The sequence below is a fragment of the Falco rusticolus genome, chromosome 4 (genome assembly GCF_015220075.1).
Source record: "Falco rusticolus isolate bFalRus1 chromosome 4, bFalRus1.pri, whole genome shotgun sequence".
Classification (NCBI taxonomy): domain Eukaryota; kingdom Metazoa; phylum Chordata; class Aves; order Falconiformes; family Falconidae; genus Falco; species Falco rusticolus.
The window spans coordinates 39,223,708-39,251,652 of NC_051190.1; the positions used below are offsets into that span (position 1 = coordinate 39,223,708).

At 53.3% G+C, this 27,945-nt stretch overlaps 3 protein-coding genes across 8 annotated transcripts in view; 2 read left to right on the forward strand and 1 right to left on the reverse strand.

The window, feature by feature from the left end:
- RHBDF1 (rhomboid 5 homolog 1) overlaps positions 1-23,461 on the forward strand; it is a 37,868-nt gene extending 14,407 nt beyond the window's left edge. For 3 of the 5 annotated variants that reach the window (XM_037386106.1, XM_037386108.1, XM_037386109.1), the window contains 17 exons: positions 1,864-2,005; positions 4,207-4,337; positions 9,906-10,119; positions 11,900-12,106; positions 12,830-12,952; positions 13,113-13,273; positions 15,507-15,758; positions 16,385-16,496; positions 17,405-17,479; positions 18,062-18,223; positions 18,330-18,430; positions 19,170-19,233; positions 19,691-19,785; positions 20,752-20,827; positions 21,340-21,440; positions 21,708-21,861; positions 22,703-23,461. In XM_037386106.1, coding sequence (XP_037242003.1) covers positions 1,886-2,005; positions 4,207-4,337; positions 9,906-10,119; positions 11,900-12,106; positions 12,830-12,952; positions 13,113-13,273; positions 15,507-15,758; positions 16,385-16,496; positions 17,405-17,479; positions 18,062-18,223; positions 18,330-18,430; positions 19,170-19,233; positions 19,691-19,785; positions 20,752-20,827; positions 21,340-21,440; positions 21,708-21,861; positions 22,703-23,122 — 2,568 coding nt within the window. In that variant the 5' untranslated portion in view covers positions 1,864-1,885 and the 3' untranslated portion in view covers positions 23,123-23,461. The other 2 variants (XM_037386107.1, XM_037386110.1) reach the window with 2 other exon arrangements.
- A 111-nt stretch (positions 23,462-23,572) lies between these two features.
- On the reverse strand, positions 23,573-26,896 carry SNRNP25 (small nuclear ribonucleoprotein U11/U12 subunit 25). Of its 2 annotated transcripts, none has more exons than XM_037386134.1 (6): positions 26,629-26,859; positions 26,443-26,533; positions 26,247-26,352; positions 26,067-26,141; positions 24,843-24,905; positions 23,573-23,667 (listed from the first exon to the last, which is right to left on the reverse strand). In XM_037386134.1, the coding sequence occupies exons 1-5, from the start codon at positions 26,785-26,787 to the stop codon at positions 24,851-24,853; spliced, it is 486 nt and encodes a 161-aa protein (XP_037242031.1). In that variant the 5' UTR covers positions 26,788-26,859; the 3' UTR covers positions 23,573-23,667; positions 24,843-24,850. The 2 variants fall into 2 exon arrangements, with proteins under 2 accessions (XP_037242031.1, XP_037242032.1); XM_037386135.1 differs by having other exon boundaries at positions 23,587-23,795; positions 26,629-26,896.
- POLR3K (RNA polymerase III subunit K) lies at positions 26,760-27,617 on the forward strand. Its single transcript, XM_037386137.1, has 3 exons — positions 26,760-26,896; positions 27,140-27,227; positions 27,301-27,617. The coding sequence occupies exons 1-3, from the start codon at positions 26,786-26,788 to the stop codon at positions 27,426-27,428; spliced, it is 327 nt and encodes a 108-aa protein (XP_037242034.1). The 5' UTR covers positions 26,760-26,785; the 3' UTR covers positions 27,429-27,617.
- The last annotated feature ends 328 nt before the right edge of the window (positions 27,618-27,945 follow it).

Genomic DNA, 27,945 nt, shown 5'->3' on the forward strand with positions numbered 1-27,945 from the left:
GTGCATGTATGAAGGGCATGTCTGTACTTGAATTCCCAGACTTTTGGGGGCCTGTGGTATTTGCTGAAACCCAACCTTCACCCACCTACAGCTGAGTCCTCCCTATCTGTCGTTCCAGCTCAGCTGAGCGCGGTGCTGCTGGCAGCCAGCCCAGCTTGCAGGACTGAGCTAGCAGCTGGTCTTCAGCTCCTTTTAGATGAGATTCTCTTCTAACCCAATCCAGATCATCCCCCTCTCCTTTTTGTTGACCTATTCCCGCCCCGCGCCCCCCCCCCCCCCCCCGCCCCGTGTTTCTTTTGCAGTGGTAAGCTTTGCCACTTGTGCAGCTCCCTTTCCAGAGCAGCTGCAGTGAGCTGTGGGAATATGGTGGAAATGCTGTGAAAGGCAGCGCGTGTTTCAGGGTACCGGTGCCTAATACAGGTTGGGAGGGTTGGGAGGGACCTTCGCAGGTTGTCTGGCTCGGGCACTGTGCAAGGCAGGGATAATTCAGGCTGCTCAGGGTTTCATTTAGTTGAGTGCTGAATGTCTCCAAGGATGGAGGTCCCTCTGCCTCTGGTCCTGTCTTAGGACTTGGCCACTCCCAAGGAAGAATCCTTGCATATTACACTCATTAAGCATTTAAAATAAATTGACTGTGTTAACATTGTAAGAGCACTGAGTTTCAATTGGAACAGAGAGCTTTTCTCCTACTCCCTTTCAGATCATGTGTGCCTGCTAAGTTAACTGGATTCTTATTCCATCTGTCCACCATGGTGGGAGAAGAGGCTGGGACTCTTGATATTATTTTTTTTAATTGTTTTTTTTTTGTCCCCTGTGGAATGTGTGGCCTAGGACAATGCAACGGGGGAGCTAGGAGGGAATTAAATCTGTTGTCCCATTCAGCACATGTGTCCCACTGCTAGCTTGCAGTTGCATTTGTGCTAGGAGCTTGTAGAATAACTTAGGTTGGAAAGTACCTGTGGAGGTATTTGAGCTGATTCCTCCAATTAAATCTATTTTCTTAATTGTTTCTCTGAGCGTGCACAGTAAAGTAGGTGCTCTGCCAGCCTGAAGGAGTTGCATGGTCCCTGTCCCACTGCATGCAACCTAAACAGGAAGAGAAAGTTGAAGTATAGTAGAGGGGGCAAGATGACAGCGAGTCACTCTGGTTCCTCTGGAATTTTGGTAACACAGCGGTTTCTATTTAAATACCTTATCATTATTATTTATGTATGAAAACCACTCTTAGTTCAGGATTAGTGCCAGTTCTGTAATGTTGATGCTATACTTGTATTACTTTGTGCACTATGTTGTGTTTCTGGGAAATGACTACATTTAGAAGAGATCAGAACCAACAACGAGAAATGGCCACTTGCTAATTGCTAAGTAGTAGTTAGGTAGGAAAGTTTGGTGCTGCTTTAGATGGGCAAGGGTGCCTGTGAGTCACAAACTGTTTTTAGAGGGAGGTCAGTGGCTTTTGGTATTGCAGCTACTTATTCAGTTGGGACTGGATCCAGATCTCATTAAGATTTAATTCATGGCTGGTTCTTAAGGAACCTGGATCTGACAGTAGTCTCAGCAAAAAACTTAATGGGAGGTGACTCTCAAACTTGTGACTGGCACCTGGCTCAAGGTCCTGCAGGCCTTAGAAATGCACCCTGTCCTCTGAGTGTCTGGTCCTGGCTGACCAGTGCAGACACAACCTGTGATGCCTGAAGCCTCACAAGGCACTTTGGGAAGTTGTTCGATGTGGGGCTTGGCTCTCATCATTCACAGCCTGGAGGAGAGTGCTGTGCTTGACCCTGCTTGACCCTGCTTGACCCTGGCATGTATGTCAGGGATGAGCCTGCCTGCTCCTGACTCTGATTTCTTCCCTCTTCCTAGGCCTGAGGACGAACGTGGGACAATGTCGGAGGTGCGACACGACAGCACGAGCAGTTTACAGCGGAAGAAGCCACCATGGTTAAAACTGGACATCCCGGTGCCGGTGCCTGTGTCGGTGCCAGAAGAGCCCCAGCCTGTACAGGTATAGAGGCTGGGGGCAGGAGGAAGGGTCTGCAGAGCCATGGAGGGGGTGTGCAGAGCCTCACTGTGCCAAGAGCATGCCTGTGCCCATGGTCTCCAGCAGTCCTGGCTGAGGGAAAGGCAGTGTGTGATGGCAGGTCACGAGGCCATGTGAGAAGGGGCAGAGGCGTTGAGTAAATTTATGATCGCTAATTAACTCCTCCTTGAAGGGGATGTGGGAGGGATGAGAGTGGGTTGCTGATGTGCTCAGATCAGTGGATGTGACTTTGTGGATGTGTGGATTGTGAAAAGTGTCCTGGCTGGGGGATATGGGAGTGAAGTATTCAAAGAAGCATTTCTTAGGGGACTGGAGGAGTGAAGGGCACCTAGACAAACATGAGGCCCTGGAAGTGCTGGACCTCATGCTGAAATGAACAGGGAATGAATCTGACTTATGAACAGCCAAGATAATAACAGGCTGTCATCAGTAACAGCAGAGAAAGAACAGTTACTGGCAACACAATGCTTTTACCAGCATGAGAAACATAAGAAAATCATGTGGGATGGGAAATAAGTAACATTGAAGAGTGGTGAAGCAGAGATGGGGTGATAGGTTAACAGGAACTGCGCAAACTGAGAGAAAACATAGGTATTTGTGCTGGCAATAGGAAGAATAACAGGAAATTCTGCTACAAGGTGGCAAAAACTCTCATGTACAGGTGAGACCTGGGTAGGATGATTGCTGGCTGCTTGTGTGACCGTATTGCAGGAACAGAGACTACCTGCACCAAAGGCAGAGCTGGAGGAGGGTTCTTACTGCCCAGCTCCGTGGGTGGGGTGCAGTGCCCGGGTTCAGTTGCTTGTGTGGAAGAATGGTTTAGCCATCAGAGAAATGGAGGGTTATAGAGCTTCCCTGGAGGGGAGTTGAGGATGAGCTTGTCTTAAGAGGAAACCTATGTTGAGCTTGGAATAGCAAAGACTGGCCTTTTTGCTGTTCCAGCAGTTATGTGACAGCTTCTGGCAGATAAATCTTGCTCCTGGTTTTCCCCTGGAAGGAAAGTGATCAGGGTTCAGTCTGCAGGGATTCGAAGTGGAATGCGGTGTTTTAACTGTGGAGTGTTTTTAAGTGGAATGCAGGTTGAAACCTTCCGAATCACTTATTTAGGGCTATGATGAATGTTCTCTTGTGTGAAATCTCTAAATCCAGCGGGGCACCTTCTGCAGAGGCACTCTGTACTTGTGATGGAAGCTGGCAGAGGTTCTCTGCAGGTCCGGTGTGTGCAGCACAGGCTGTCAAGTTAAGAGTGTGTAATGGGCTCCTTTGGCTTACAACCTGAGTATCTATGTATTGTTTTCACATAAAACATAACAAAAACGTTAAGATTAGTGGAAATTATTAGCTTTCTGGGCTAGAGGGGCTGGAGTAGCGAGTAGTCTTGAGATGGAGACAGTGTCTGACCAGAGAAACAGTTGATTAGATCTTCACTTGCCAGAGGGACAGTCTGCTCCGCCTGCATTTTACAAATGGGAGATGGTGTCTCTGCCAAGCTGATGAAAAATTAATCTGGAGCAGCCCTGGGGAGGCAGTTGTATGAGCTGAGAGCGGTCCGGTGAGCTTTGTCATGTTTGGTAGGTGACATTCAGCCAAGACATGCCAGGAGCTTTCAGACCTGAGTGTGTCCAGACAATTAGGTTATGAGCAAAGCTGATGTGACTTTCCCAGCTTGCATAGCCTGCACCAGGCAGCAGCTACAGCGCAGACCCACCCACATCTCTCGCAGGCTTTTAGAGCTGATCCAGAGTCACTTATGAAGCAATCTCACTTACTGTTCTTCTCATCACCTCGTGGAGTGGTTTAGGAGTGCATGACCTGGGTTCCTTGTGGCTAGAAAAAAGCCAGGAGGGTATGTTGCAGGAGCTCGTTTAATATACTTCCATCTACAAGTGGCTATCAGTCCATGGGCCAGGCTAGAGCCAGTCTGAGCTGAGACCCACTGCAACACACAGGTGCTGTGTCCTTGATGTTAACCATTCTGTTCTGCAAAGCCATTTCTGGCTAACATGAACACAGTCCTTGTTAGCCTGATTTTGTTGCCCAACTGCATGCACACTTGTTGGGGTGTTGGGCCGCTGTTGAATTGCTAACTAGACGTTTCACAACCTGACTGGCCCTGGAGAGCATCATTCCAAGAACACTGACAGCCCTCCTGCTTTTCCTTGCAGCCAACGAGACGGCAGGCCTTTCTGCGAAGTGTGAGCATGCCCGCTGACAACAGCCGTGTACCCTCCCTGCCTAATGAAGTGAGGAGGCCGGTGCTACAACGACAGACCTCAATCACCCAGACCATCAAGAGGTGAGATGCTGAGTTCACAGAGCCTGCTTTAGTGGATTCTGCCATCCATTGCCATCCTTTATTTGTGAATTTATGGTCCTCTGCTTGTCCCATTGCCTGGCATTTAAGTGGCATGCTGTCACACCAGGATTAGGCTGTCTCCCTTGTTATCTATAATGAGGGGTGGGTGCAGATAGGTCGCCACTATATTAGCCCAGTGGTGCAATATAGCCTATCTTTAGTAAGTGAGGAGACAAGTCCTGGCAGGCAGATTGTGGTCATCAGAACAACGAATGGTTCTTGTCACCTAGAGACAAATTTTGACTGCTCCCATGACAGAGGGAGCTGGCTGTTTCTGACTAACAGGATGCCTCAGGGCCTGATGTTTAGCTGAGACTGTGTGATGTGGTGTGTTGGCCTTGCTTTGGTACGGTATCTGAAACTATATGATTGCTGGGGGAGGCAGATGCCCATCCTGAGTGGGCCAGGGCTCTCAGCAGCTTGGCCCCTAGCATTGGGTCATTGGCAGGTCCTTGAGATGGCCGTGGCGGGTGATGGAGGGTAGGGAGAGGCTGCTCTGGTCTCGTCTCCCATGCCTGCATAGGGGGTTATCATTTGTCCTTATGACTCACAGGGTCTCTGAGACATGGCCACAGAGCTGGATGCTCCTTCCCTCCTTGTGGGAAAGGCTTATCCCAGTTTGTCCAAAGGGAGTGGCTCTCCCAGCTGCTCTCCTGAGATGCCTGGCTTGTATCCCTGGCAACGTGTCAGGCCTGCCTGGATCACAGGAGCATCCCTGGAGCTCCACAGGTCAGGGGCACTTTCAGCCAGCTAGGCTTCGCCCACTCACAGAGGAGCAACTTTCCAGCTATGGGAGAGACTGACCTCCCACGCACTGTTTTCCTTTGCCTCAGACATTCCCCAGCTGCCATGGTGGTGAAGCTCTCCCACAGCAGCAATCTGTGATCCTGCTTCTTACAAGGTTGGGAGGGCTGAGCCATGAAGCAGTGTCTGCTCTTTTCAGGGCTGTGGGTGGCTTCCGGGCCTGCCTGAGGCTGTCCTTGCACACCTAGACTGCCTCTTCTCTCACCTCCCTGCCATTGTCCCGCTCCTTGCCAGGACAGTTAGGCAAGTGCATGTCAAGGATGAGGGAATACCCTGGGAGGGTGCTGCAAAGGCCCTGACAAGAAGCATTGTGCAGGAGGGCGAGGGTAACCTTCTCCCCCAGAGGTCCTCACAACATGCAGCTTGTGTGTAGGGTGGATTAGCTGGGGAACTGAACCAGTTTGGTGCTGAGGGAACAAATTTTTCCCCAGTGCTGCTACACTATAAGACAGACAAGGCATATGGAGCTACAGTGAGCAAGGAAGGAGCACTGGACAGTGGTGGTGAAGCTGCCAGACACCAAGGGAGATGCTGATGTCCTGCCTAACACTGGGGGAGGTGGGCAGACACCTGTGGCTGTTGCACCAACAGACCCCATGACTTGTCTTCCTCTTGTCTGCCCAGGCTGTAATGGAAGTGCTGGGGCTCAGGTTGGTGGCTGCGTCCCTGCCTGTGCTTAAATGGTCTGTGTAGGCATTTTGTACCCTGGGAGTACATGTGGTCCTGCAGGGAGTAGCCCGGAGATACACAAATGGTTTTGAGTCCTGGGAGTCTTCTGCTCAGAGTGTGTATGGGGGGTTCAATGCTATTTTGCAGTGCTGAGTTGTCTCGTGCAGGCTGTTGTGCAGCATGGGGGGTGGCCAGGTCTCTTCCTCCTGGAGGACTCACAACTTGCGGGTGACTTCTACAGAGTGCTGTGGAATGTGGGTAGGAGAGCGGGGGCAGCAGTGGGAAGGACTTTCCAAGGGGCAGAACTGCAGGAGATGCATACGTGACATGACACCAGCAATAAAAGCATGAAATAAGTGGATCGAAACAAGGACAGGAGACTGGAAAGTACCAAGGAAACTTGGGCTTGGAGGATACAGATCAAGTGTGAGCCTAAGGTGAAGTCTGTGTGGTCCAGAACATGGCATGGGAGTGATTCACTGAGTGCAGGCATCTAACACCACTTCTAGTCTCCTGGGGTGTCTGAGATGTCCATGCAAGACAGCAGATGTGGCACAGATAGACTAGTGCACCAGGCAAAGATCCTGCCAGGGTCAACCAGAACAGGCCCAGGACACTTCCAGTGGCATCAGACACCCATATCGAATCAGCTCATTTCTTGTCCTGCTGACACCTCCCAGGTTTCACACTCTGGTATTCAAAGCCAGCCAGTGGGCTATGTAGCTGGGTGTCTGGGCAGAAGGCAGCAGATCACAGAGGTCTGGGGCTGAGGGGGATTGCAGTATCCTGGTATCTTCAGGAGCAATGGGAGACATACCTCAGAGGTGCAGATGCACCAAAAAGATTCACCAGCCTCCTGGGTTCAAAGATGGTGCTGTGTGGCTTGAGTCTGATTGTTTCTCTTAGGTCACGCTCTCAGCTGGAGGCTGCTGTCATGTGCAGCGTGGCTCAGCTGCTGCCAATGTGGCTATGGAAGGAGATGGGGAGATGCTGGATGCTCCTCTCCACAGCCCTGCAGGCTTCTTCCCTTCAGCTTTCTTTTCTTTGCAGCAGACAGGTACGGTTTGAAAGGAGTCAGACCCTGCCCATTCATGGGCACCGGGTGGGCAGGAGTTCCCTGAGAAAGCGGCAGTCCCTGCCCCGATCGTTTTTCAGGTACTGGTAGCACTGAGTGTGAAACCCACCCCTGCATGTGTGTGCAAGGGCTGTTGTGAACCGCACAGATTCTGGCTGTTGCTGGGACCACGCTGCCTTCCCAGGGCTGGCCAGGAGGCCTACAAACAGGCGGGAGTGAGAAAGTTCATGTGTGCTTCTAACAAAAAACAATTGTCACTCCTACTAAATATGTAGGCAGCTGTCAGTAAGTAGCATGGACTAACAAGCTGTCCACCCACCAGCCTCACTCCCTCCTTTCCTAACAAGCTGTCAACTTCCTGGTGTTCACTGTAGCTGGAATATCTCCCCAGGGCAGCCACAGTGCAGCCTGCCTTTGCTAGCATCAATGCAATGTGTGGCATATGCATATGTTGGCCCCAAAGCCTCCTTGGGGCAGAAGGGGAAGGAAGGGAAGCAGCACCGAACAGACGTTAGTCATGTTGGTCCAGACAGAGCTCAGAAGCGGGTCAATGGAATAGAGCATTCACTCTTTCCTTGTTGAAGTCGTGACTTTTTCTAATCCAAATGTGACTGTCTTCTTTTTGAGGTCGAGGTCTTCGTTTACTTAGCACCAAGGAGATGAGCCACTCCAGGAGTCCAGGGCACAATGGCCCATCAACCACCACCCCAAGACTGGAGCTCAGTAAACATTTAAATCAGACAGACAATGTGACTTTGTTCATGGCAGGGTCTGGACCTAATGCCCAGGAGTCCATTCCTGTCCTGCCTTCCTCACTTGGCCAGATGCCACTCTGGCACTGTGTCCACCTTTGGTGACTTTGCATTTGGTCTTGGGCTTTCAGGGCTGGTTAGCTCAACACGATCGAAGGGCAAGAGCTGACCTTTGACGTTGGTGTGTTGCTTGTTAGAGTGCTCCAGGGAGTCTGTAGGATGTGATGGGGCTTCCCACCTGAACAGGGGCATTCAGCATGTTCCCAGGGTGCTCCAGGTACCCTAAACTCTGTAGTTGGGTCTCCTTGACTATCTCAACTATGATTAGAGTGCAGAATGCTCTTTACGCTGCCGTGACCAGTAGTGGTATCTGGCAGTTCAGGAGTGGCCCTCACAGTGCAAAAGAGCTTGGTGGTGGCTTGTTCTTCCAGGCTAGCCGGGAGCACACCTTCAGAGGGCTCTGAGGCACTGCTGTTGGCCCAATGGGCCATTCATCAGCAGGCTCGTATGGGCACAAACAACCCACAGTCCTCGCCCTTCGAGTAGTGGCCCCTTGTATGGGCTTGTCATCCAAGGTCACCTTGGTGTTGGAGTATTGGTTACAGTGGTCTATGAAGAAGCTCTCTGAATTAGAAGACTTTTATGGTGCGTGTTGTGCATCTGCATGGCCAGAGTGTTACCCTCTGTGCTATAGGCTTGGTTTGGGTCTGTCAGGCCAGGTGCTGACCCTAGGCCCATCTGCTCTGAACAGAGATGAAGATTGCTCTGACAAGAGCATCTGAGGTGTGGGTCCATGGGAGCAGAGCAGTGCTCTCAGACATGCACGTAGCCCCATCTCTGAGGTCTGGCCGCTGTTGACTTGCTGAGGCATTTGGAGACATCTGGGTCAGTGAGGTCAGGTAAGGTCTAGCAGTGGTGCCACGTGACCTCATGCCTGCTGAAAAGTCTGTTCTGGATTGCTGGGAGAACAGGGAAGGTGAGGGCAATGTGTGGTTGTTTGCATCTGGAGGCTTTAGCTGGAAAGGCTGTGGGTTCTAAATTCACATCTTTTTACATTGTGGCTGGACACCTTCACCTGTTCATTGATGGTATTTTTGCTCGGTAAGGTGCAAAACACAGGACTAGTTTCCTGTCTCCAGTGCACTGGAGAGTTTCCCCATGTGACCTAATTCTAGATTTAACTTAGCCTTTACTCCAGTGTATGTTTTAATACTCCCTTAGTGATCTGTGAGGTCTTGCTTCTCAGCAGCTGGAAATCCTGCCCCTGAGCAGGAGGTCTGAGGCCAGGTTTTTGGGTTTGGCTTGGAAGGACTTTCAGGTTTCAGCACGTGGGCCAGACAGCTATAGGCTGACACAGCTTGTCATCTTCTGAGGAAGGATCAGCCACAGTGGGAAAGGCTTGGCAGGGCTACGATGATCTTTGTAGGTTTAGGGTACCAGCTGTCCTGCAGCATTTGAAGTAGGTTGTTAGTCTGACTTATCCTGATCCATCTCCATCTTCCTTGGGATTTTGCTTCTGATCCACTGCTCTTCTGTGACAGCAGCCACTTGGCAGCAAACCTACCTTGTGGCTGCAGCCTTGTGCTCCTACCTCTGCAACGAGCAGCTTAAAACTGCTGTGCTTTAGCAGCGCTCAGGACCACAGCAAATGTTTGCCATTAATGTTACCTTTGAGGAGGATAGAAATCCTGCAGCATGAGATGGAGAAGTTAGGGGTATCCTGGGAGTGTGGGGAGAGGCTGGGAGAGAACAGTGAATTCTGGTGGCTCTTGGGAGAAGCAACAGAGCCGTGAAACTATCCCACAATGGGGATCTAGAGCTGGCCTGAAGATGGTAAGTGTTTTCAATAGATGGTTTTTAAAGGAAAAAAAAACCCAACTTTCCTCAAGTTATTTCTGAATTTCTGTTCCATCTCTTTCTTTTTAGAAAAACTCAGGACAAACTGTCCTTTATACACGGTGAATCTCCTCTGTCATTTTGCTTCTGTCTTAAGGGCCAGAATGTTGCTGATGGTTGAACATTTCTGGCCAGCATCTGTCAGGTTGCTAAAACCAGCTGAGGACAGGCTGTGAGATGCTCGTGAGGAAGAGTTCTGCCTGTCTTTGAATCAGGGTGGGCTGGAAGTGACCACCAGGGGTTTTGTCTTTTCATGTGCATAGTACAAGCAAACATAATGCTTCTTTGCACTTGTATGCTGGCATCTTTCAGGGGCACAGCGGACTGGTTTGGGGTGAGCAAAGACAGCGACGCTACTCAGAAATGGCAGAGAAAGAGCCTCCGCCACTGCAGCCTGCGGTATGGGAAGCTGAAGCCTCAGGTCATCCGGGAAATGGACTTGCCCAGTCAGGACAATATTTCTCTAACAAGCACAGAGACTCCTCCTCCGCTCTATGTCGGACCCTGCCAGCTGGGCATGCAAAAAGTGAGTAACCTGGGACAGAGTCAAGGCCATTGTGAGTTTCCTGCACAGTGTCTTTACCACTTTGGCAGCTGTGACCTATCTGTGGGTTTAGTTCTGCCTGAACATGCCTGGGCTCCATGCTCAGACACTTGCAAGTCTCAGATACAGCTTGGCAGACTCCCTACTTCAGCAGCCTCTCTCCGGTCTCATTGCCTGAGATCCCTCAGCTGTTTCGGTGATAGACTCAGAGCCATGTTTGTCATGTTATGGTTATGGTGATGATTAGGTGTCTGCAGCATGTCCAAGGGCTCTCAGGTTGGGCTTTTTGCTCCCATTTTTCAAGGACAAAATTCTGCTGTACACAGAGTAGCCAGTATCCTGGACCCCAGTACGCAGTAACAGGCCTGGTATCACGCAGGACACTTGGCTAGCGGATCCTTGTCCCAAACAGAATGCGGGCAGTGGCACAGCTTCTGTCCTCATAGAAACCTGGTTATGTATGGGGACTTTGAGAAGTGTCTCTTGCATCAGCAGTACTGCAACTCTGCTCATGGGTCCTCAGAAGTAGTTTTGAGTGCCTGCAAAGGGCATCTGGTAGCCGCCTACTTGCTGCCTTCAAGCGTGACCCCATGGGACAAGACCCAATCAAGCACATCCAGTTACCAGCACTGCAGAACTAACCCGCAATATCCCAGCTCTTCTTTTTGCTCCATTCAGAGGTAGTAATCGATGTGGTTGATTACTGGCCATTAGTGATCACCGCTGCAACCTGGGCAAGTGGGGAAACTGATTCCTTCCAAAGCAGGCTAGTCTGTGACCTGAAGCCTGGCTATGTACTGAAGCAGAGGAGAATAGTGTGCATCTTTCAATCATGTTTCACTTATGCTCTTTCCTGTTTTTTTACTAGCTGAAGTGCCTTGCAGTTAGTCTTTGGTCACAGGAGACTCAGAAATATTGTTGGGCTCTATGCAGGCTACATTAAATCAGAACATGGTATCAGTAGGTGTAAGCCCATAAGGCTTCCAGTTGAGTGTGCAACTGTGGATTAAAAAAAGCTCATAAAACATTAGCTTAAAGCATAGAAGTCTTATGGAAACCACAGCTGTGATGATGTAAGGACAGAGGCAAGGTTTGTAGCTGAAGGCAATATTTTCATTAGGTTGATTCGTATGTTTGGAAGAAGTGAGAGCTTTGGCCTGAAGAGTCCCAAAGAAGGGCTTGCAGCTCCTGGAAGCTTGCCTGCTTTTTCCAGCTGTTACAGCTTCATTAATGGAAGCAGATGTAAATATACAGTTAAGCTTCAACAGGGTACTGTTTATGTCCTGGGCTGCCCAGTATCAGAAAGGAAACTAGCTGGAGAAAAAGCATGGCTGTTTTCAGGGATTTCTCAAACTCCTATTCAGACACCATGTTCTCTGTAGAGCTCACTGGCTCAGGAGATGAATTAAACCAAGAGGTCAGGAAGGGCTGAAGGAGGTTTGATGTCTCGTGTGAACATGAGAAATGTTCTGCGTGAAAATAGTCAATACCAATAAAAGAAAAAAGAAAAGAAGCAAAAAAAAAAAGAGTCTGGGGGAGAGGTTTGAGGACTAGGTTTGAGGCTTACAGCTAGGGCTTAGCTTGCAACAAGTTATTCCATATTACTATTGTGGAATTGTTTGTTGGTTCATCCAGCCTGGTTCTTGGGCAATCCCAGGGGCCAGGCCACTGTCATGGTCTCAGGATGTTTGCTTGGAGGGAGGTGGGCTTGGCAGGGAGGCGTTTGGGGGTGAGTGAACTGATGGACTCCTTCTCTCGGCAGATCATAGACCCTTTGGCCCGTGGCCGAGCCTTCCGTATGGCTGACGACAATGATGGCTGCAGCATCCCGCACACACCGATCACACCGGGTGCCACGTCGCTCTGCTCTTTCACCAGCTCGCGCTCAGGGTTCAATCGCCTCCCACGACGGCGGAAACGGGAGTCTGTTGCCAAAATGAGTTTCCGAGCAGCTGCGGCTTTGGTGAAGGTACTGTCTGTGGGAGGGCAGGGATCAGTCTGGCAGCAGCATGGGGCTCTGCCCTGAGAGAAGGGTGATGGAAGGAGCTGCTGAGCAGAGAGGATAGGAAAAGAGCAGTGGTAGAGGGGAAGAAATCAAGCCATCTCCTGTTCTGTTTCAGCCATATGTCTAGGAGGCAGAATTTGCGAGAAGCAGGGATGATGGCTAGGTTTTGGTACAGGTCTTGCTTTCCCTTTATTGGCCTGGGGGTTTTGATTCTCACAGCCAGCATCCTCAGAGCATTCCAGCAGGTCCAGTTCAGCCTGCCTGGACCTCTGGGCGGTCCATCTGCACCTGGTCAGAAAGTCATGGAAGAGCAGAAGTGCCTGAGGCTCTTACTATGCAAGTCTCTTCATCCTGCCACGTGTCTGCTTTCCTGGGCCCAGTGACCTTTTTTGCTGTGTTCAGTACCACCCATCGCTGTGGTTTGGCCAGTCACACTGTACAATACAAGGTAGAGGAGCATGTTGCAAGCCTCACCTGCAGGGAAGGTGGGCACTGTGGATTGCAACGTGGGTAGCACCTGTGAGTCTCACCAGGAAGGCATCGCACATCAGCAGGTCTGCTCTGCTCCGTACACGAGTGTGAACCAGCTCAGCACTTAGGCTCTTTGTGCACTGACTGGGGTGGCCCTGCATGTGCCTGGGGTTCAGGTTTCTGGCAGTGACTCGATGCCACTTTCTTTGGCTACAGGGGCGCTCTGTGAAGGACAGCACTCTGAGGAGAGCTCAGCGGCGCAGCTTCACCCCAGCAAGTTTCCTGGAGGAGGACACGGTGGATTTTCCAGATGAGCTTGACACTTCTTTCTTTGCTCGGGTGAGTGGCAGACCTGTGGCATGGTACTGGCCCCAGAGGCAGTGCGAGACTCTAGGTCTGGCAGGACTGTGTTGCAGAGAGTGGCACTGCTTTCTGCCAGGGCTTGTGTCTCAAATGCGATGCTGGCTTCTTCTGATGGGACTTCTGTTTCTCTGCCCAGGAAGGAGTCCTTCATGAGGAGCTCTCTACTTATCCAGATGAAGTGTTCGAGTCGCCATCAGAAGCTGCAATCAAAGATGCTGAGGTGAAACCTCTGGATCAGACAGATCTCACAGGAGGTGCCTTGGACAAAAACGAGCTTGAAAGAAGCCACTTGCTACTGTGAGTATCTTCCTGGAAGCTGCCAAAGCCTGACATGTGGTGGCCAACCCATTCAGAGTGGGATGTCCTGCATGGAGGAAGCTGGGATCTGAGTGCTGTGTGTGCTTGGTGCAGAGCTCAGAGCAGTGCAGTGATGGGGTTTCTTTAAACCCAGCTTAAGACCTCCTGCCCCAGCTACCTGTGCATGTGAAAGGATGACTCTGAGCCCACCTCTGCAGTCTCTCCAGCAACTTTTAGCCTCATGTGGTGTGTTTTGGAGCCTGTATCGTGCCTTGAGGAAACAAAAGACATTTTAGATCAGCTGTGAGGGTGCTGGGCATCCAGCCTTTGGCTATGGAGAATGTAGCAAAGACGAGAAGACTGTTGCCATTGCTACAGTCACCAGGAACTGTTGTCCTGCTCCAAGGAGCAGTGTGAAGCATTGCTGAGTGTCAAGCTGGGCTACATTCCTCACTTGAAATGAGAGAAAGGTGTGGCATTGATGGTGAGAGCCCTACAAATATGTGGGTGGTACTGTACTGTATGCCTAGATTTTTTCCACCTGAGTAACTGGTACTGAGTAATTGCTCTGTGTCGTTTCCGAGTCAGCTCTAGCTTAGCTGGCAGCTCACCCCGGCAAGAGAGCTCTGCTGGGTGTGAACATGGAGCAGACAGGGAGGTCCTTGTTGTGGTTCTGCTACTCTCGGCCCATCTTGCTGTGTTGGCACTTTCCCTTTAAGTGTTTCCAAGAACTTGACTCAGTCTTAATATAAGTGGAAGCAGCAAATGGTGGGAGTTTGTTGTCACTCCTCTGAGACAGTTTTAGACTTCTTGGCTCCATTTGGATCTCCTTAAATAGTTTTATTTATGGAGGAAAATAGATTTCCTTCACACTTCAGAGAACTGTTATCAGAATCATAGTCGGGTGTCCTTTTAGGTGGTCAGGTGTTTATTTTGGCACAGGCTGATAGCTCAGCACTGAAAATACTGGGAAACAGCACATCCCTAACACAGAAACTACTTGAACTCTTGGGGCAAGAGCAGGCTGCAGTGGAATCTGCACTTTCTGTTGAAGAAGGACTTCCCAAGGGGAAGCTGGGACTTTCAGCTTTACAAAAATGCATCTTCTGCAAGGTGCAATACTGAAAATAGCTGAAGTTTCACAGCAGTGTATTTGGTTAAAGAGGTTCAGATTCTCCCTCATTCTGTTGCTTGTCCATATTTCAGAGCTGTCATGATCTTTCCAAGATGCTCTGGTGATCTTTCAGGAAAAAGTTAATTCTCTGACCGCTTCTGACAACCATTGCCTTTGTGCAGGAGCGATCATTTAGGAAGCCAGAGGGGGTAAACTAGACTAGAGCACATGTGAGGGACATGTGCTAGGCAGTGAGCAAGGGTGAAATGGTAGGTAGGGTTTTTTCTTTTTGCTTAGGGTCTGAATGCTGCAGTCCTCACCTCCAGACTGCTGTTTAAGAGCAAAGAAATACAAAACCATCTGAATATGATGGAGACTTACAAAGCATGTGCTGTTGTTCAGCAGTAGCTTGCGCAATGTTCACCACATACTCTTACTTCGGTAAAAAAAGCCTTCCTTTAGACAGTGATGCTTGGGATTTTTATTGTGGTGTTGAAGCCTGGTTTTGTTGTTCTCCCCAAAAATGCATGCATTGGTGCAAATAAAGGGAGGAATGGAAGACAGATTGTGAGAGATAACTGTCACAGCTTGCAGCATGTGACAGTGTCACTTTCTCTGTCTGGGAAGCTGCTTGTATTCCTGCTTTTCTCCTCTGTGTGATTTGGTGGGCATGGGGGTTTGACTTGCCAGTCAGATGAGAGTGACATGCTTTAAGGGTGGGGATTTCTACTGCTGGGCTAGACTACACTTCCATTTCTTAGTAGAGAGTAGAGTAGAAGGAATGAAGTAAAGGAGGAAGTAGATGTGCGTGAGGCTTTAGATGTGCCTGGCATTTCAGTCTGCTGCTGAAACATTTTTTTTAAAGCCTTGAGAGCTCCTCATCAGTGGGGCTTAGCTTGGCACCTTGTGCCACCTCCTGCATGTAGTCCTGCACTTTCATCAACTGGTGGTGCTTAACCCTTTGAAATACATCTTCCACTTGTCTGCCATCAGCTGCTGCTAAGCCCAGCTGTGGTGAGACAGAGAGAGGGCCTGCTGCCACCAAAGACCAGGGGACATCTGGTCCCTGTTGCTGTGCCATGCAGAAGGAAACCATTGCTGTCCTGCTTTTTATTTCAGCCCACTGGAGCGAGGCTGGAGGAAACAAAAGGATGGGGCTCTGGCACAACCCAAGGTCCGCTTGCGGCAGGAGGTGGTGAGTGTCAGCCCACAGAAGCGTGGCCAGCGCATCGCGGTCCCTGTGAGGAAGCTCTTCGCCAAGGAGAAGAGGCCGTATGGCCTGGGTATGGTGGGGAAGCTGACGAACCGTACATACCGCAAGCGCATCGACAGCTATGTCAAGCGGCAGATTGAAGACATGGATGATCACAGGTGAGAGCTGCAGTCATAGAAGGGACAGCAACAAAACTACCGAGTGAGTGATTGCTGTTGCCGCTTGGCAGCTCAGGTCACTGCCTCGAGGTCATTGAGTGAATCCTGCTGCTAAGCCGCCCCCAGTCGTTATCCCTGAAGTACAGTGCGAACTGTGGCAGACAGCAGCCTGTCACCATGCACTGGGAGCTCATCCTGCTCCTCACGTTGCTTTGGGTTTCTGTATCTCTGCTACCTGGAGGAATTGCAGATCTCTACACCACCACCACTGTCCTGTGATGAACAGGAAGGCTCAGGTATCCCTGCCTCTGATCATTCCCCTAAAGTCATTATTTCAGACACACAGCACATTTTGGCCTCAGCCTTTTGTGTTCTCATGGATGTTTTCTTGGGAAAGTGTGGCTTGCCCAGTGCAATGAAGGAGTCAGAGTAAACAGGATCTGTCTGCCAGCAAGACCTTAGGTCATTGCCTCCCATCTTGACCCAATCTCTAGGTCATCCTGGCCCTGTACCCTAGATTCTGCCAAGGTTCTTGGAGAAAAAATCAGCTTTTCTCCTGCGTTCTGTGAGTAGATGTAATATGCCTGGGTTTCCGTCTCTCATCTTTTCCCTTTCCCTCCATCCAGGCCCTTCTTCACTTACTGGGTCACCTTTGTGCATTCGCTCATCACCATCCTTGCTGTGTGCATCTATGGCATTGCCCCTGTGGGGTTCTCACAACATGAAACGGTTGATTCAGTAAGTAAATCCCCCTGACTTGCCTCGAGTGTGATTGTGTCTCAGCCTTTGGTTGCTGGCATTTGTGTCCTAGTCTTCAGCATACTGGCTACTTGCCTGAGGGCCTTGATGGCTGGACACTGGGTGTCCAGCCTTGGGGGGCTGCCTGCAGCATCTTTGCGAGTCCTCAATGCTGCCTTTCTGCCTTCTGTACCTCCTGCAGCCGCATTGTTCTTGACATCAAACTCTATCCGGCACAAAGCATGGTGGATGCTTTGCAGGCTCTGCTTGTGTCTGTGCTGGGAGCCCTTTCAAACAACTGGTTCCCCTCCTGGTGGAGACCAGGAGGATGTTCATGGCAGGGAAATATTTCAAACCTGAGTTGAGTTTTCACAATAGCTGCAGGATTTTGCTTCTGCAAAACTGATGTGTCTGAGAGCTGATCTTGAAGCTGTTTGTAGCCTTTCTGCCTGTTAAAGGTCTCTGGGGAACATGTTTCTGCAGCCATATCCCAGCTTCATGCAGGGGCTGCCCTGGGGAGCTTCTCACCTATGTGTCTGACAGGCTTCAGAGCGCTGTCACCAGCACCTGGGCCTATGCTGCCGGCAGGTGCTGCTTATGCTTCAGACCTGTGTGAAGCTTTTTGCAGGCTGTCAAGCCACTCCCAGGTCTCCAGGCCCTGGGATTTCTTGAAAGTTGAAGTAGCTGGCAATAGACATTTTAAATGAAATCTTAAGATGAAGATGCCCGCGCCTTGATGGGGGTTTACCTGTGATCCTGCAAAAGACCAGTTTGAGAGGATGGTGTGCCCAGTCACCAGCTATGGGGATTTCTGTTCGTCCTAGGTGCTGTTTTCACCAGCCGCTGCTGCTTGCCCTGCTGACCCTGTGGACACGATCTCATGGGGCTCTTGCTTTCCCTCCTTGCAGGTCTTGCGAAACAGAGGGGTTTATGAAAACGTCAAATACGTTCAGCAGGAAAACTTCTGGATTGGCCCCAGCTCAGTGAGTGCTGTTGGCTGGGACTGCTGGTGGGCTGATGGGGAACCCTGTGCTGCAGCCGTGCCACTCGGAGGACTGGAGCCCTCTGCTGCCTGGAGCTTGGTGCAGGCAGCTGGTATTGGTTGGACCCCCCATGGGGCCCTGCCCTCACTGGCAGGGCGCAGCCGTGTGCCGAGCCCCAACCACCCTGCAGAAGGGGCTGGGATGGACCTTGTCACTTCTGCTTTGCACCCTGTGCTTACGAAGCCAAGCATGGGGTTAGAGAGTTGTGTAGTGTGTGACAGCTTTCTTGATGCTCTTCCCCCTGGGAAAGGCTGTTATGCCCCAAGAGTTTTGTTTCCTGGCCACAGTGCTGGCCTTTCTGGAGCTGTAGGCAAGGAAATTCCTGAACTTTTGTTCTGGGCTTACCTTCTTCAAAGCAAGTATTGGAAGTATGCCTGATGTGTGTTGGGCTTCGTCATGCAGGACTTGTCCATGCTCTGTGGAGCCTTGACAGGGGTATCCCTTGCAGTTCCCCCAGCCTGCTCAGCCCCAGGCCATCATTGCCTGCCCCTTGGCTGAGCTGAGTGTTTCCATCTCTGCCAGGAGGCGCTGATCCACCTAGGGGCCAAGTTCTCACCATGCATGAGGCAGGACCAGCAAGTGCACAGCTTCATCAGTGCCAAGCGAGAGAAGGAGAAGCACTCGGCTTGCTGCGTGCGGAATGACAAGTCAGGCTGCGTGCAGACCTCGGAGGAGGAGTGCTCGGTGAGTGCGGTGGCCCCTTTTGTGCTGTCCCTGCAGGCTCAGGGCCACTTCTGTTCTGCTTCTCCCACCCTGGGCTTCATGGTGACACCTCTCCTTTCTCCTGCAGTCCACGCTGGCTGTGTGGGTGAAGTGGCCCCATCACCCCAGCACACCAATGCTGGCAGGAAGCAAGAGACAGTTTGGGTCTGTTTGTCATCAGGACCCCAGGTAGGTCCTGCCTAGCCCAGCTGCCATCCTGGAGGGGTCAGGGCTGCTGTGACAGCAGAGTCAGAGAGATGTGGAGTGCCAGGCCGGCTGATTGCTGGGTGGGACAGTGGCTGCTTTGCAGACCAAGAGACATGGGGGCAGCGAAGTCCCTGCCTGCCCCCGTGGCTGTGGAGGAGGCTTAGGCAGAGCTCTGATCATATTTCTGCTTGCCTGTAGTCTCCACTGTTGTTGGCTGCCCACCTGCACAGTGGCCTATTGTGAGCTTCCTCATCCCTCTCCTCTTCCTCCTCACCTGCTCCCTGAACAAGCTCCCTTCTTGGGGTACAGCAGTCACGTTCCCAGCACACCTCTGCCCCAGAGCCCTGCCAGCTGCTGGGTGCCATGGCACACCCTTGCCCTCAGTCACCATGGGCTGATGTAGAGCTGAGACCCGCTGAATGCCCACCTTTGGGGTTGTGCCCACCTGGAAGGGAGCCAGTGAGTTGCTGGGCAGCTGTGTGCTCTTGAGCCGCTGCCTTCATGCTGAAGGTGATCTGTGCTCGCTGAAGGAGGTTGTGGCTTTGATCAGCACAGCCTTGGCTGATCTGGCATAGCCTGTCATCAGCCCCTTGCCAGGGACAGAGGAGAGCTGTGGGGTCACAGCCTGGGGGCAGGGACAGCGTGATGGCTCCCTGGGGGGTCCTGCCCGGTGCTGGGGAAAGCTGTTTCTCAGGCTGCTCTCTGCATTCTGTTGCTGCAGGGTGTGTGAGCAGCCAGCCTCGATGGAGCCGCATGAGTGGCCAGATGACATCACCAAATGGCCGGTGAGCATTGCCCGTGGCACAGAGCCTGTACAGGCAGCTGGAATATGGCATTGGCATCTCATTGTGCAGAGCCACAGCTGTGTATGGTGGAAGGGCAGAACCTCTGGCGCCGGCACCTGCTTATTGTGACAAGTAGCAGATCAGGGCAGCCATAGCTTTGTCTAGCCAAGGCTCAACACCCTCCACCGACAAAAGTTGCCCTGTGCCAACTAAAGCCCTGGGCCCTGCCAGGGTAAACAGCATGATGGAGACCGACTCGGCCTCGGCGCTGCTCTCATTCCTTGTCGGAGAGGTGTTGGTGGAGGCTCAGGCAGCAAGCACCTTTCTGCTGTCAGAGGGAGACCTTGGGAGGCCCATGTCTGTGAGACTGGTTGCTTCCCAGGGGGCTGTTTCGACTTTACCCAGGCAGCAGGCAGAGCCACGGCTGTCTGACTTGCAGCCTGTTGTTGTTTTGCAGATCTGCACAAAAAACAGTGCTGGGAATTACACCAACCACCTTCACATGGACTGTGTGATTACGGGCCGGCCCTGCTGCATTGGGACCAAAGGAAGGTAATGAATTTTTACCTGTGTGGAGAGGGGCTGGGTATTGGGGTGAGACATGGGGAGGCCTTTTCAGGTTGTTGACACAGCCATTTGTCCTCCTTGTCCTTCCCACATGCAGCCCAGAGCCCTGCTGGGAAGCGGAGTTGGACAGGGAGCCATGACAGGTCTCCCAGACGGAGCAGGACTCTGGGATGAGCAGGAGATAACAGCCAGCCTGAGTCTTCGGTGCGGCAGGGTATCTTGCTCAACTGGTCCTGCAGTTTGGAGGGACTCAGATCCCAAGGGGTTAAATACTTCTGCTGGGGAGTTCTGCGCTTTTCCCTGGGAATGGCCAGCTTGGTCCTGGCAGGCTACATTAGCCCCAGCCTGGAGTCTCTGGGCGCTCAAGGAGATGTCAGGAAACCACCTGCTCTGTGTTTGCCAAGGAGGAAGATGCTGTTCTTCCTCACGTTGCTCCTCAGCTCGAGTAGTTACCTAGTGCTTGGGCCTGGCTTTGCCTGCTAGGGAGAAAAATCAGTGCTGCCCCAAGGAGTTTCTCTGTCCCTGAAAGTCCTGACCAGGATGCTCTTGGCCTAGCCCCCCCTTTCCACTCAGCTGCAGAGGCGCAAGAGCTCCCCAAGCCCAGAGAGGCAGCTTCCCCAAGCTTGGTGGCTCTTCCTCAGCTGTTAACAGCTCAGCTTTAGCACCTGGTTTGGAACCCCTGTGTGCAGGGTGTTAGTCTGTGGAGGTGACACAAGCTTGCCTGTGGGAGAGAGGCAAGAGGGGTGTATGGAGAGTGGCGCTGATGGGAACGTGTTCGTGCATCTGTTGCAGAGACGCTACAGCACTTCAGGGGCAGCTGAAGGTAGCGGTTCTCAGAGGCAGACTTGGGATGGGACGGGGCGGGTGGGTGGCCCGGGAGTGCACAGGATGGCCTGTTGCACCTTCCACGTGTGACTTGTTCCTAATTTTGATTACTTGTGCTTCCTCCAGGTGTGAAATAACCTCCCGGGAGTATTGTGAGTTTATGCGGGGCTATTTCCATGAGGAGGCGACACTCTGCTCTCAGGTGAGTGCACAGCGGGGGGTTGTGTGGCTGCCCTTCTCCCTCCTGTTCCTCTTAGCAGCTTGGCAAGATCTGGGGGCAGCTGTGCTGCAGTGTAGGTAGGAGTCTTGTGTCCTGTCCTACCCTGAGCCCGGGGGAAGTTGCTGATCCCAACTGTAGTGGCAGAGCTGGCTGCGTCTGTCCCTCTTTGGAGGCCAGTTCAGGGCTTGTGCTGGCAGCTGTGAAAGCCCAGCACGGGGCCACTGTGGAAGCAGTGGGGAATGCAACCTTCCTGCTCCACTGGTGAGCAAGTGTGGATGTCTCAGTTGTGGTGTGTTGGGGTGAAGAGTGAGGGCATAAAGCTGCCAGAGGGAACGGGTGGGGTCACGTGTAACTTGGTGTTGGAAACGAGTTGGGACTTGATAGAGCACAGGCGAGGCAGGAGAGCCCCTCTTCCAGAGCCGATGGCAGTCTGCCCTGGCCTCGGTAAAGGGCCGTGCTGGCTGCTGCACCTCACCACCCCACTTCTGCCCTAGGTGCACTGCATGGATGATGTCTGTGGACTCCTTCCTTTCCTAAATCCAGAAGTCCCTGACCAGTTCTACCGCCTCTGGCTCTCGCTTTTCCTCCATGCTGGGTGAGCACAGGTGTACGACTTCCACTGGCTGGGTGGGGGAACCCTGAACCCTGGGACTGCGGTGAGGCCTGTTCTGGCTGTCCCTTCCCTGGGGGATATGGGGGTGCTGAGCTGATGTTCTTGCTGAAGTTTACCACTTTCTGAGAGGGATATTAGAGGCATGGGTGAGGCCAGACCAGGAGCTCTCAGCAAGTCTCAGCGAAGAACACAAGCACAGTGGTGACTTCAGGGGCTGCTGCTTCAGCTCCTGTACTCTCAACTTGGCAGGATCCTGCACTGTCTGGTTTCGGTCTGTTTCCAAATGACGATCCTGCGGGACCTAGAGAAGCTGGCAGGATGGCATCGCATCTCTATCATCTACCTTCTCAGTGGCATCACTGGGAACCTTGCCAGTGCAATATTTCTACCCTACAGAGCAGAGGTGGGTCTCCTGCAGACTAGGGTCCTGGTAACTTGCCCCAAACACAAGCCTTCTCTGTATCCCTGTGCCTCTCTGGCAGAGGCAGAGACGCCAGAGCTGGGCTCATCTCTGCAGCATGTGCCTTGTGCCGATTTGTAGCTAGAAGATGGCACCACACCATCACCTAGCTGCTGAGCAGTAACACCCCCCCGCGTACCCTGGGCTTTCCAACTGAGCGGCCCGGTCTGGCTGCAGTAAGAAGGCTGCCTCCTGTAATGAGTGGGGGGTTTGTCCGGCCACGGGTAAGAGAGGCCCCTGGCAGGGTGGGAATTGAGAGCTGCAGCTGGTGCCAGAGACCCTCTGCATGTGAGTGGTGGGCGGGAGAGGGGCAAAGAACAGAGCTCACCTTCCCCACAGCCTGACAGGACTGGCCCCGTCCACATGCCACAGCTGGGTAAGTCGGATGTGACTGTCCAGCTTCACTTCAGAAGGCTGCATGGCAGGACCTGGAGGACTGTCTTCCAGGTCCTTCAATAAGGAAAAGCACACGGCGCGTGGGGGGAGCCAGACTGCCTTCAAAGGCTTCTCCCCTCTGGTGACTAAAACCAGATCTGTCCTCCTTAAATATAAAGTCTGTTCTGGTGCTTGCTGGCCTCACGCCTACCTTGATCCTAAATCAAACCAGGCCCCTTTACTCTAGGAACCCCATTGTAAGGATGAAGTTGCAGGCTGCGGCATCTTTTTCCCCCAGAAACACTGAACGATGAGTTGAGTAACACGCGACTGCAACGCCTGGAGCTGGCTGCAGAGGCCAGGCAGGTGGCACGTGTCTGACATTACCTGTAATGCTCTTCTTCTGCAGGTTGGCCCTGCAGGATCCCAGTTTGGGATTCTGGCCTGTCTCTTTGTGGAGCTCTTCCAGAGTTGGCAAATCCTGGCACGCCCATGGAGGGCTTTCTTCAAGCTGCTGGCTGTGGTGCTCTTTCTTTTTGCCTTTGGCCTCCTGCCTTGGATTGATAATTTTGCTCACATTTCAGGATTTATCAGCGGATTCTTCCTCTCCTTTGCCTTCCTGCCCTACATTAGCTTTGGGAAGTTTGATTTATATAGGAAGCGATGCCAAATTATAGTTTTCCAGCTCATCTTCATCGCACTCTTCTCAGGACTTGTTATTCTGTTCTATTTCTACCCCATCAAGTGCGAGTGGTGCGAGTTCCTTACTTGTATACCATTCACAGACAAATTCTGCGAGAAATACGACCTGGACGCACAGCTCCACTGAAAGGCAAAGACTGGCTTCTCGAGCAGGCACTGGAGATGGACTGTCTTTGCGTTTGCTGTGCCAGTTCCATGTGGACAAAGCCTCTAATCCAATGACACTTCTAACCTTGCCCGTGGTTAATTTAAACTGTCTCCTTAGCACTTGGCATGTTTTGCCTTATCCCAGAAGACTCTGAATACAGAACGTTTGTGCCTTGTTCAATTGTATTGAACCTTTTCTGCTGCCATTATTTTTATTACACTAGTTTCAATACTACATTTTTAACCAGAGTTGTTTACTACTGCTAAGGTGGTGATTAAATGGTAAGGTAGCGTTTTAGCTACTGTTAATTGTTCTGCATAGTGTGTGCCTACGTTTGTTACTTTATCTCCCCTGTGCTGTTTCACATACCGGTAGAATCAATACTTTTCTAGCACCCAAAACGGTCAGACACAGATTTGTACCTGGAAATAAGGGCCTTGAAAGCCTCAGAAAACAAGAGGTTCTCTTTAATCACTGAAAGGGCATTCCACACACAGCTCAGAGGCGGATGTTTCAAACAGCAACTGCAAAAAACACGTGAGAATGTCCATTCAGCTGGAGTGCATTTCTCTTTGAAATGGTACAACCTCTTCCACCAGGAAAGTGCTGAATCCACAGTCTGGTCTTGGTAGGGCTGGATTTTCTGCTCTCTCTGTTAAAGAAAATAATTTGGCAGTGACAACAGTTCCTGCAGGCCGGGCTCTCAGCACCAGCCCACCCTGCTTAGAAAGCCCAGGGGGATCAGCCAGTGCCGTTGGGGACTGCTAGTCACTGACACCAGGGGGCCGCTGGCCTGTGTTCCAGCACCCATCTCCTTACGCTGGGTGTTGCAATGTTGAAAGAAAGAGGGGGGAAAAAAGTTACTGTTCAAAGCAACAGTTTCTAACCCAGCTAGCTGGAGCCAAAACAAAAACCCAAGTATGGAAAAGCTGCTACCACCACTGCTCTCCAGCCACTGCAATTGTGTTTTCGGGTGTGGAGGGGAAGCAGACATAATTTTAAATTTAAGCTTGAGAGTACTTGGCCACATCTTGTGTTTATGTTTACGACTTTCTAAAAATAGCAATATAATACCAGAATTATGTCAACACAGGTTACAAACAGGTAACTATACACGGTACTAGTGCTTCCTGTGCTGGAAGTGTTCTTAAATGCATCAGCTGCACAGAAATATCATGACTAAAAGTTGTCTAGTGGTGTGGCCTGTCTTCTGCGAACAATGAATCCATTGAACACAAGTTTCTATAAACTGGAAAATGGAGAAACTGGGAGTCAAAACCTACAGGATATGTAAGCTGAGGTCCCCTTTTCCTAAATCCTTACAGCCTGCAGTAACTGAGAGAAATAGCTCAACATCCACCCACTGTGGAACAGCGAAAACAGGCTGTGTTTGCTTCTTGCACTGACGTAAGTGCACCCGTGGGACCTTTCTGTTAGCTGCAGGTGCTCGGAGTGGTGCAGGAGCACTAGGAGTGGGGTGGGGTATGACAGTCTGAGGCACGCAGACGGACCCAAGTGACCTGGGTGATGGCAATGGCCTGTAGCACAAAGACCTCTGTCCTCGGGATTAGTTAGCACCCAGCGTTCAGAAATGCGCGCTACGCAGCGGGGAGCAGCAACACCAGCTGCTATAAGCCTGAACACTAAGGTCTGGGGAGGAGGAAGAATTGGTAGCACTTAATGGGTGTTCAGGACTTACCTGACAGGTTACTTTCGAAGCTTCTTTATGAAGCTGACCTCATCCCGGTTTCTGATGCCGTACCTGAAGAGAGACTTATGCTGTTATACGCGTTTCCCAGGAACTGAAACCTTTGAAATCCTACAGCCTCCTCCTTTGCAAGGGGAGATGGACTCCTACCACCCTGTGCTGTGCTCTAAGGCAGGACAAGGCAAAATTCTTACTTGCCTACGTAGGACATGCTGCCAGCACCTGATCAACTGCCTTTTTAACTGCAACACCCCCTTAATGCAACATCTATCACTCGTGGCGCAGTCTTTCAAGGACAGCGTTGATTCGGGCTGTCTTGCTAAATTTTTAATACTTCCCACAAACCTTTTCTTGCTGGCCTGCACACAGGCTGGCATACCCAGCATGGCTGTATGCAACAGCCAGAGTGCTCAGAAGCATCTCCTGCCTCCCTGCCCCGAGAATGGGCACGGAAACATGGGCGTCATCTGTCAGTGGTGCTACTGGATTGTCTGACAGGTGGCTGAGCAGGTCCAGAGCCCAACACACTTACTCTTTGCTCAGTGTTCTTCCATCCTCCTTCCTACCTCTGTACCTCAGCTGCTCCAGGCCCTCCGTGAGGGTGACCGAGCAGCAGAAGAGGCTTCCCTAGAACGGTTGTGCAGCCTCCGGTCTCGGAGACGCTCAAAACCCAGCTGGACACAGCCCTCAGCAACCGGCTCTGGCTGACCCTGCTTGTGCAGAGGGTCGGACTAGATGACTCCCAGAGGATCCCCTCCACCACATAACGGTTCCTAACCCCATCCTCTGCCAAGTAGCTGCTCCCCAAGTGCTCCCACCTTCCCTGGAGATGAATGGATGTGCTTCACGTGTGTGACACCATCCCTGGCCATCTCTGCGTTCCACACCCCTCACGCTCAACGCCTTTTCTCACTTATCTTGTCCCTGCAGGACACCTCGGGTACAGGCTGAGCAAGCGCAGCCTATTCTGCAGGTGGCCAAGAGGACGCGTGTCCGTGGGCCTCGATGGGATGGGGTGAGCGTGCCCAGCACAGGACGGCTGGGGCTGAGGAACCCTCCTGCGCTGCTGGTGGCCTCTCTGCCAGGGCAGGGCCTGTCCCATCCTCCGGTCAGTGCCCCGGGCAGGGCCTCCCTCGGCCAGGGCAGAAGCCCCAGCCCGCGCAGATGCTGTGCGGACCCCAGCGGGCCCCCTCCAGCCCCCAGTCGCGCACTCACTCTCTCAGCTTCTTCCTGTCGTCTGCCAGTTTCTCTCCGCCGTAGGTTAAGTGGTACGTCCTCCATATGTACTTCCTAGGGGAAGAAGGCTCAGGGGGAGCGGCAGGAGGACCCGCCGGCCGCCGGGGAGTGCTGCCGGCGGGGGGAGCGGGCAGGCAGAGCCCCCCGGGAGCCGCTCACCAGCTGAGGTGCTGGACGCCCCCCTGCCGCGCCTGCCGCAGCTGGACGTGCCTCCGCAGCGCCTTCTTCAGCTCCAGCACCGAGGCGTTCTGCACCACCACCACGGCTGGGGGAGAGCGGGGGCACAGGGACGCCCTGTCAGCGCCGCGCCGGGCCCGCCGGCCCCCCCCGAGCCCCCCCCGGCCCCGCGTCTCACGCATGGTCTCGCCGTCCGCCTTGCAGACGCGCACGGTCATGGCCTGCCCGTATTCCAGCGCCACCTGCGAGCCGATCTCCTCCGCCGTCACCTGCGGGCGGCAAGGCCGTGGCCGGCGAGCCAGGGGGGCCTGAGCCCGCCGCCCCCCGCCGCCCCCCGCCCGGCCCCCGGCGGCCCCGGCCCCACCTGCGGCGGGAGGTCGCAGAGCAGCGGGTCCTGCACCAGCCGCGCCAGCGCCGCCTGGAAGAGCTCCAGCACCTCGGCGTGCGCCAGCTCCTCCTCGGGCTCCGCCGCCATCGCCCCGCCGGAAGGGGAAGGGGCGGCCGCCGCCGCGGGACCGGCCATGCTGCTCTTCTGCCCGGCCTGCGGCAACGTGCTGGTGGCCGAGGAGGGGCCCCGCTGCCACCGCTTCGCCTGCACCACCTGCCCCTACGTGCGCAACGTTACGCGGAAGGTGCCGGGGCAGCGGGGGGCGGGCGCGGGCGGCCGGGGCCTCCTGGGCGGGGGCGGCTTCCCCGTCCTGGCCGAACCCTCCCCGGCCTGACCGGCCGAGCGCGGCCTCCCCCTGGCCGAGCCCTCCCCGACCGACCGGGCCCTCCCCTGACCGACCGGCCTCCCCCTCCCCGGTCCGAGCGAGCCCTTCCCGGCCCCCCCTGACCGAGCGCGGCCTCCCCGGCCTGACCGAGCCCTCCCGCAGGTGACGAGCAGAAAGTACCCGCGGCTGAAGGAGGTGGATGACGTGCTGGGCGGCGCCGCGGCCTGGGAGAACGTGGACTCCACCGCAGGTAGGGCCGGGCCGGGCCGGGCCGGGGGGGCGCGGGGCGTTCGGGCCGGGGCTGACGGTGCTTCGCCCCGCAGAGCCGTGCCCCAAGTGCGAGCACCCCCGCGCCTACTTCATGCAGATCCAGACGCGCTCGGCCGACGAGCCCATGACCACCTTCTACAAGTGCTGCAACGCGCAGTGCGGGCACCGATGGCGGGACTGAGGGGCCCGGCTCTGCCCCGGCCGCCCGGGGGGCGCTGAGGGTCCCGGGGAGGGGGGGGGTGAGGGTCCCGGGGGCCGCTCACCCTCCAAGCCGAGGAAGGGGGCAGCCGGTGGCGGCCGGCCCTGGAGCGCAGGCCCCGCGGGATGGGGCTGGGTGCCTTCTCCTGCAATAAAGTGTCACTGGGTGGAAGCACCGGCTGCCGTGTGGTTCCTTTCAAACCTGACACCCCCCCGCCCCGAGCCCTGGAGGGGTGGTTCCCCACTGCCACAGCACGGGGGGAAGGTGGGGGTCTTATTTCAGGCAGTGCAGGGGTGCTGGAAAAAGCACACAGAATAAACTGATACCACGCATGTCGAGCAACCAGTGTTTAAAATACAGAGGGACCACAAGGGAACTTGGCTGAAGAGCAGGTACCAAACCTTAGCTCAGAGCCAGCGGCTGGGCTGCAGAACAGAAGGCAACGCAGCAGTAAAGTGTTCCTACTGTGGCCTTAGGGGGAAGGGGAAAAAAAGGGGCC

What these genes read in the sequence shown, in the direction of transcription:
- POLR3K (XM_037386137.1), top strand. Translation starts at nt 26,786, where the DNA reads ATGCTGCTCTTCTGCCCGGCCTGCGGCAACGTGCTGGTGGCCGAGGAG. An exon ending in TGCGCAACGTTACGCGGAAG is followed by an intron (nt 26,897 to 27,139) that starts GTGCCGGGGCAG and finishes GCCCTCCCGCAG; the next exon opens with GTGACGAGCAGAAAGTACCC. An exon ending in GAACGTGGACTCCACCGCAG is followed by an intron (nt 27,228 to 27,300) that starts GTAGGGCCGGGC and finishes TTCGCCCCGCAG; the next exon opens with AGCCGTGCCCCAAGTGCGAG.
- SNRNP25 (XM_037386134.1), bottom strand. Translation starts at nt 26,787, where the DNA reads ATGGCCGGTCCCGCGGCGGCGGCCGCCCCTTCCCCTTCCGGCGGGGCG. An exon ending in TCTGCGACCTCCCGCCGCAG is followed by an intron (nt 26,534 to 26,628) that starts GTGGGGCCGGGG and finishes TGCCGCCCGCAG; the next exon opens with GTGACGGCGGAGGAGATCGG. An exon ending in GGCGGACGGCGAGACCATGC is followed by an intron (nt 26,353 to 26,442) that starts GTGAGACGCGGG and finishes GCTCTCCCCCAG; the next exon opens with CCGTGGTGGTGGTGCAGAAC.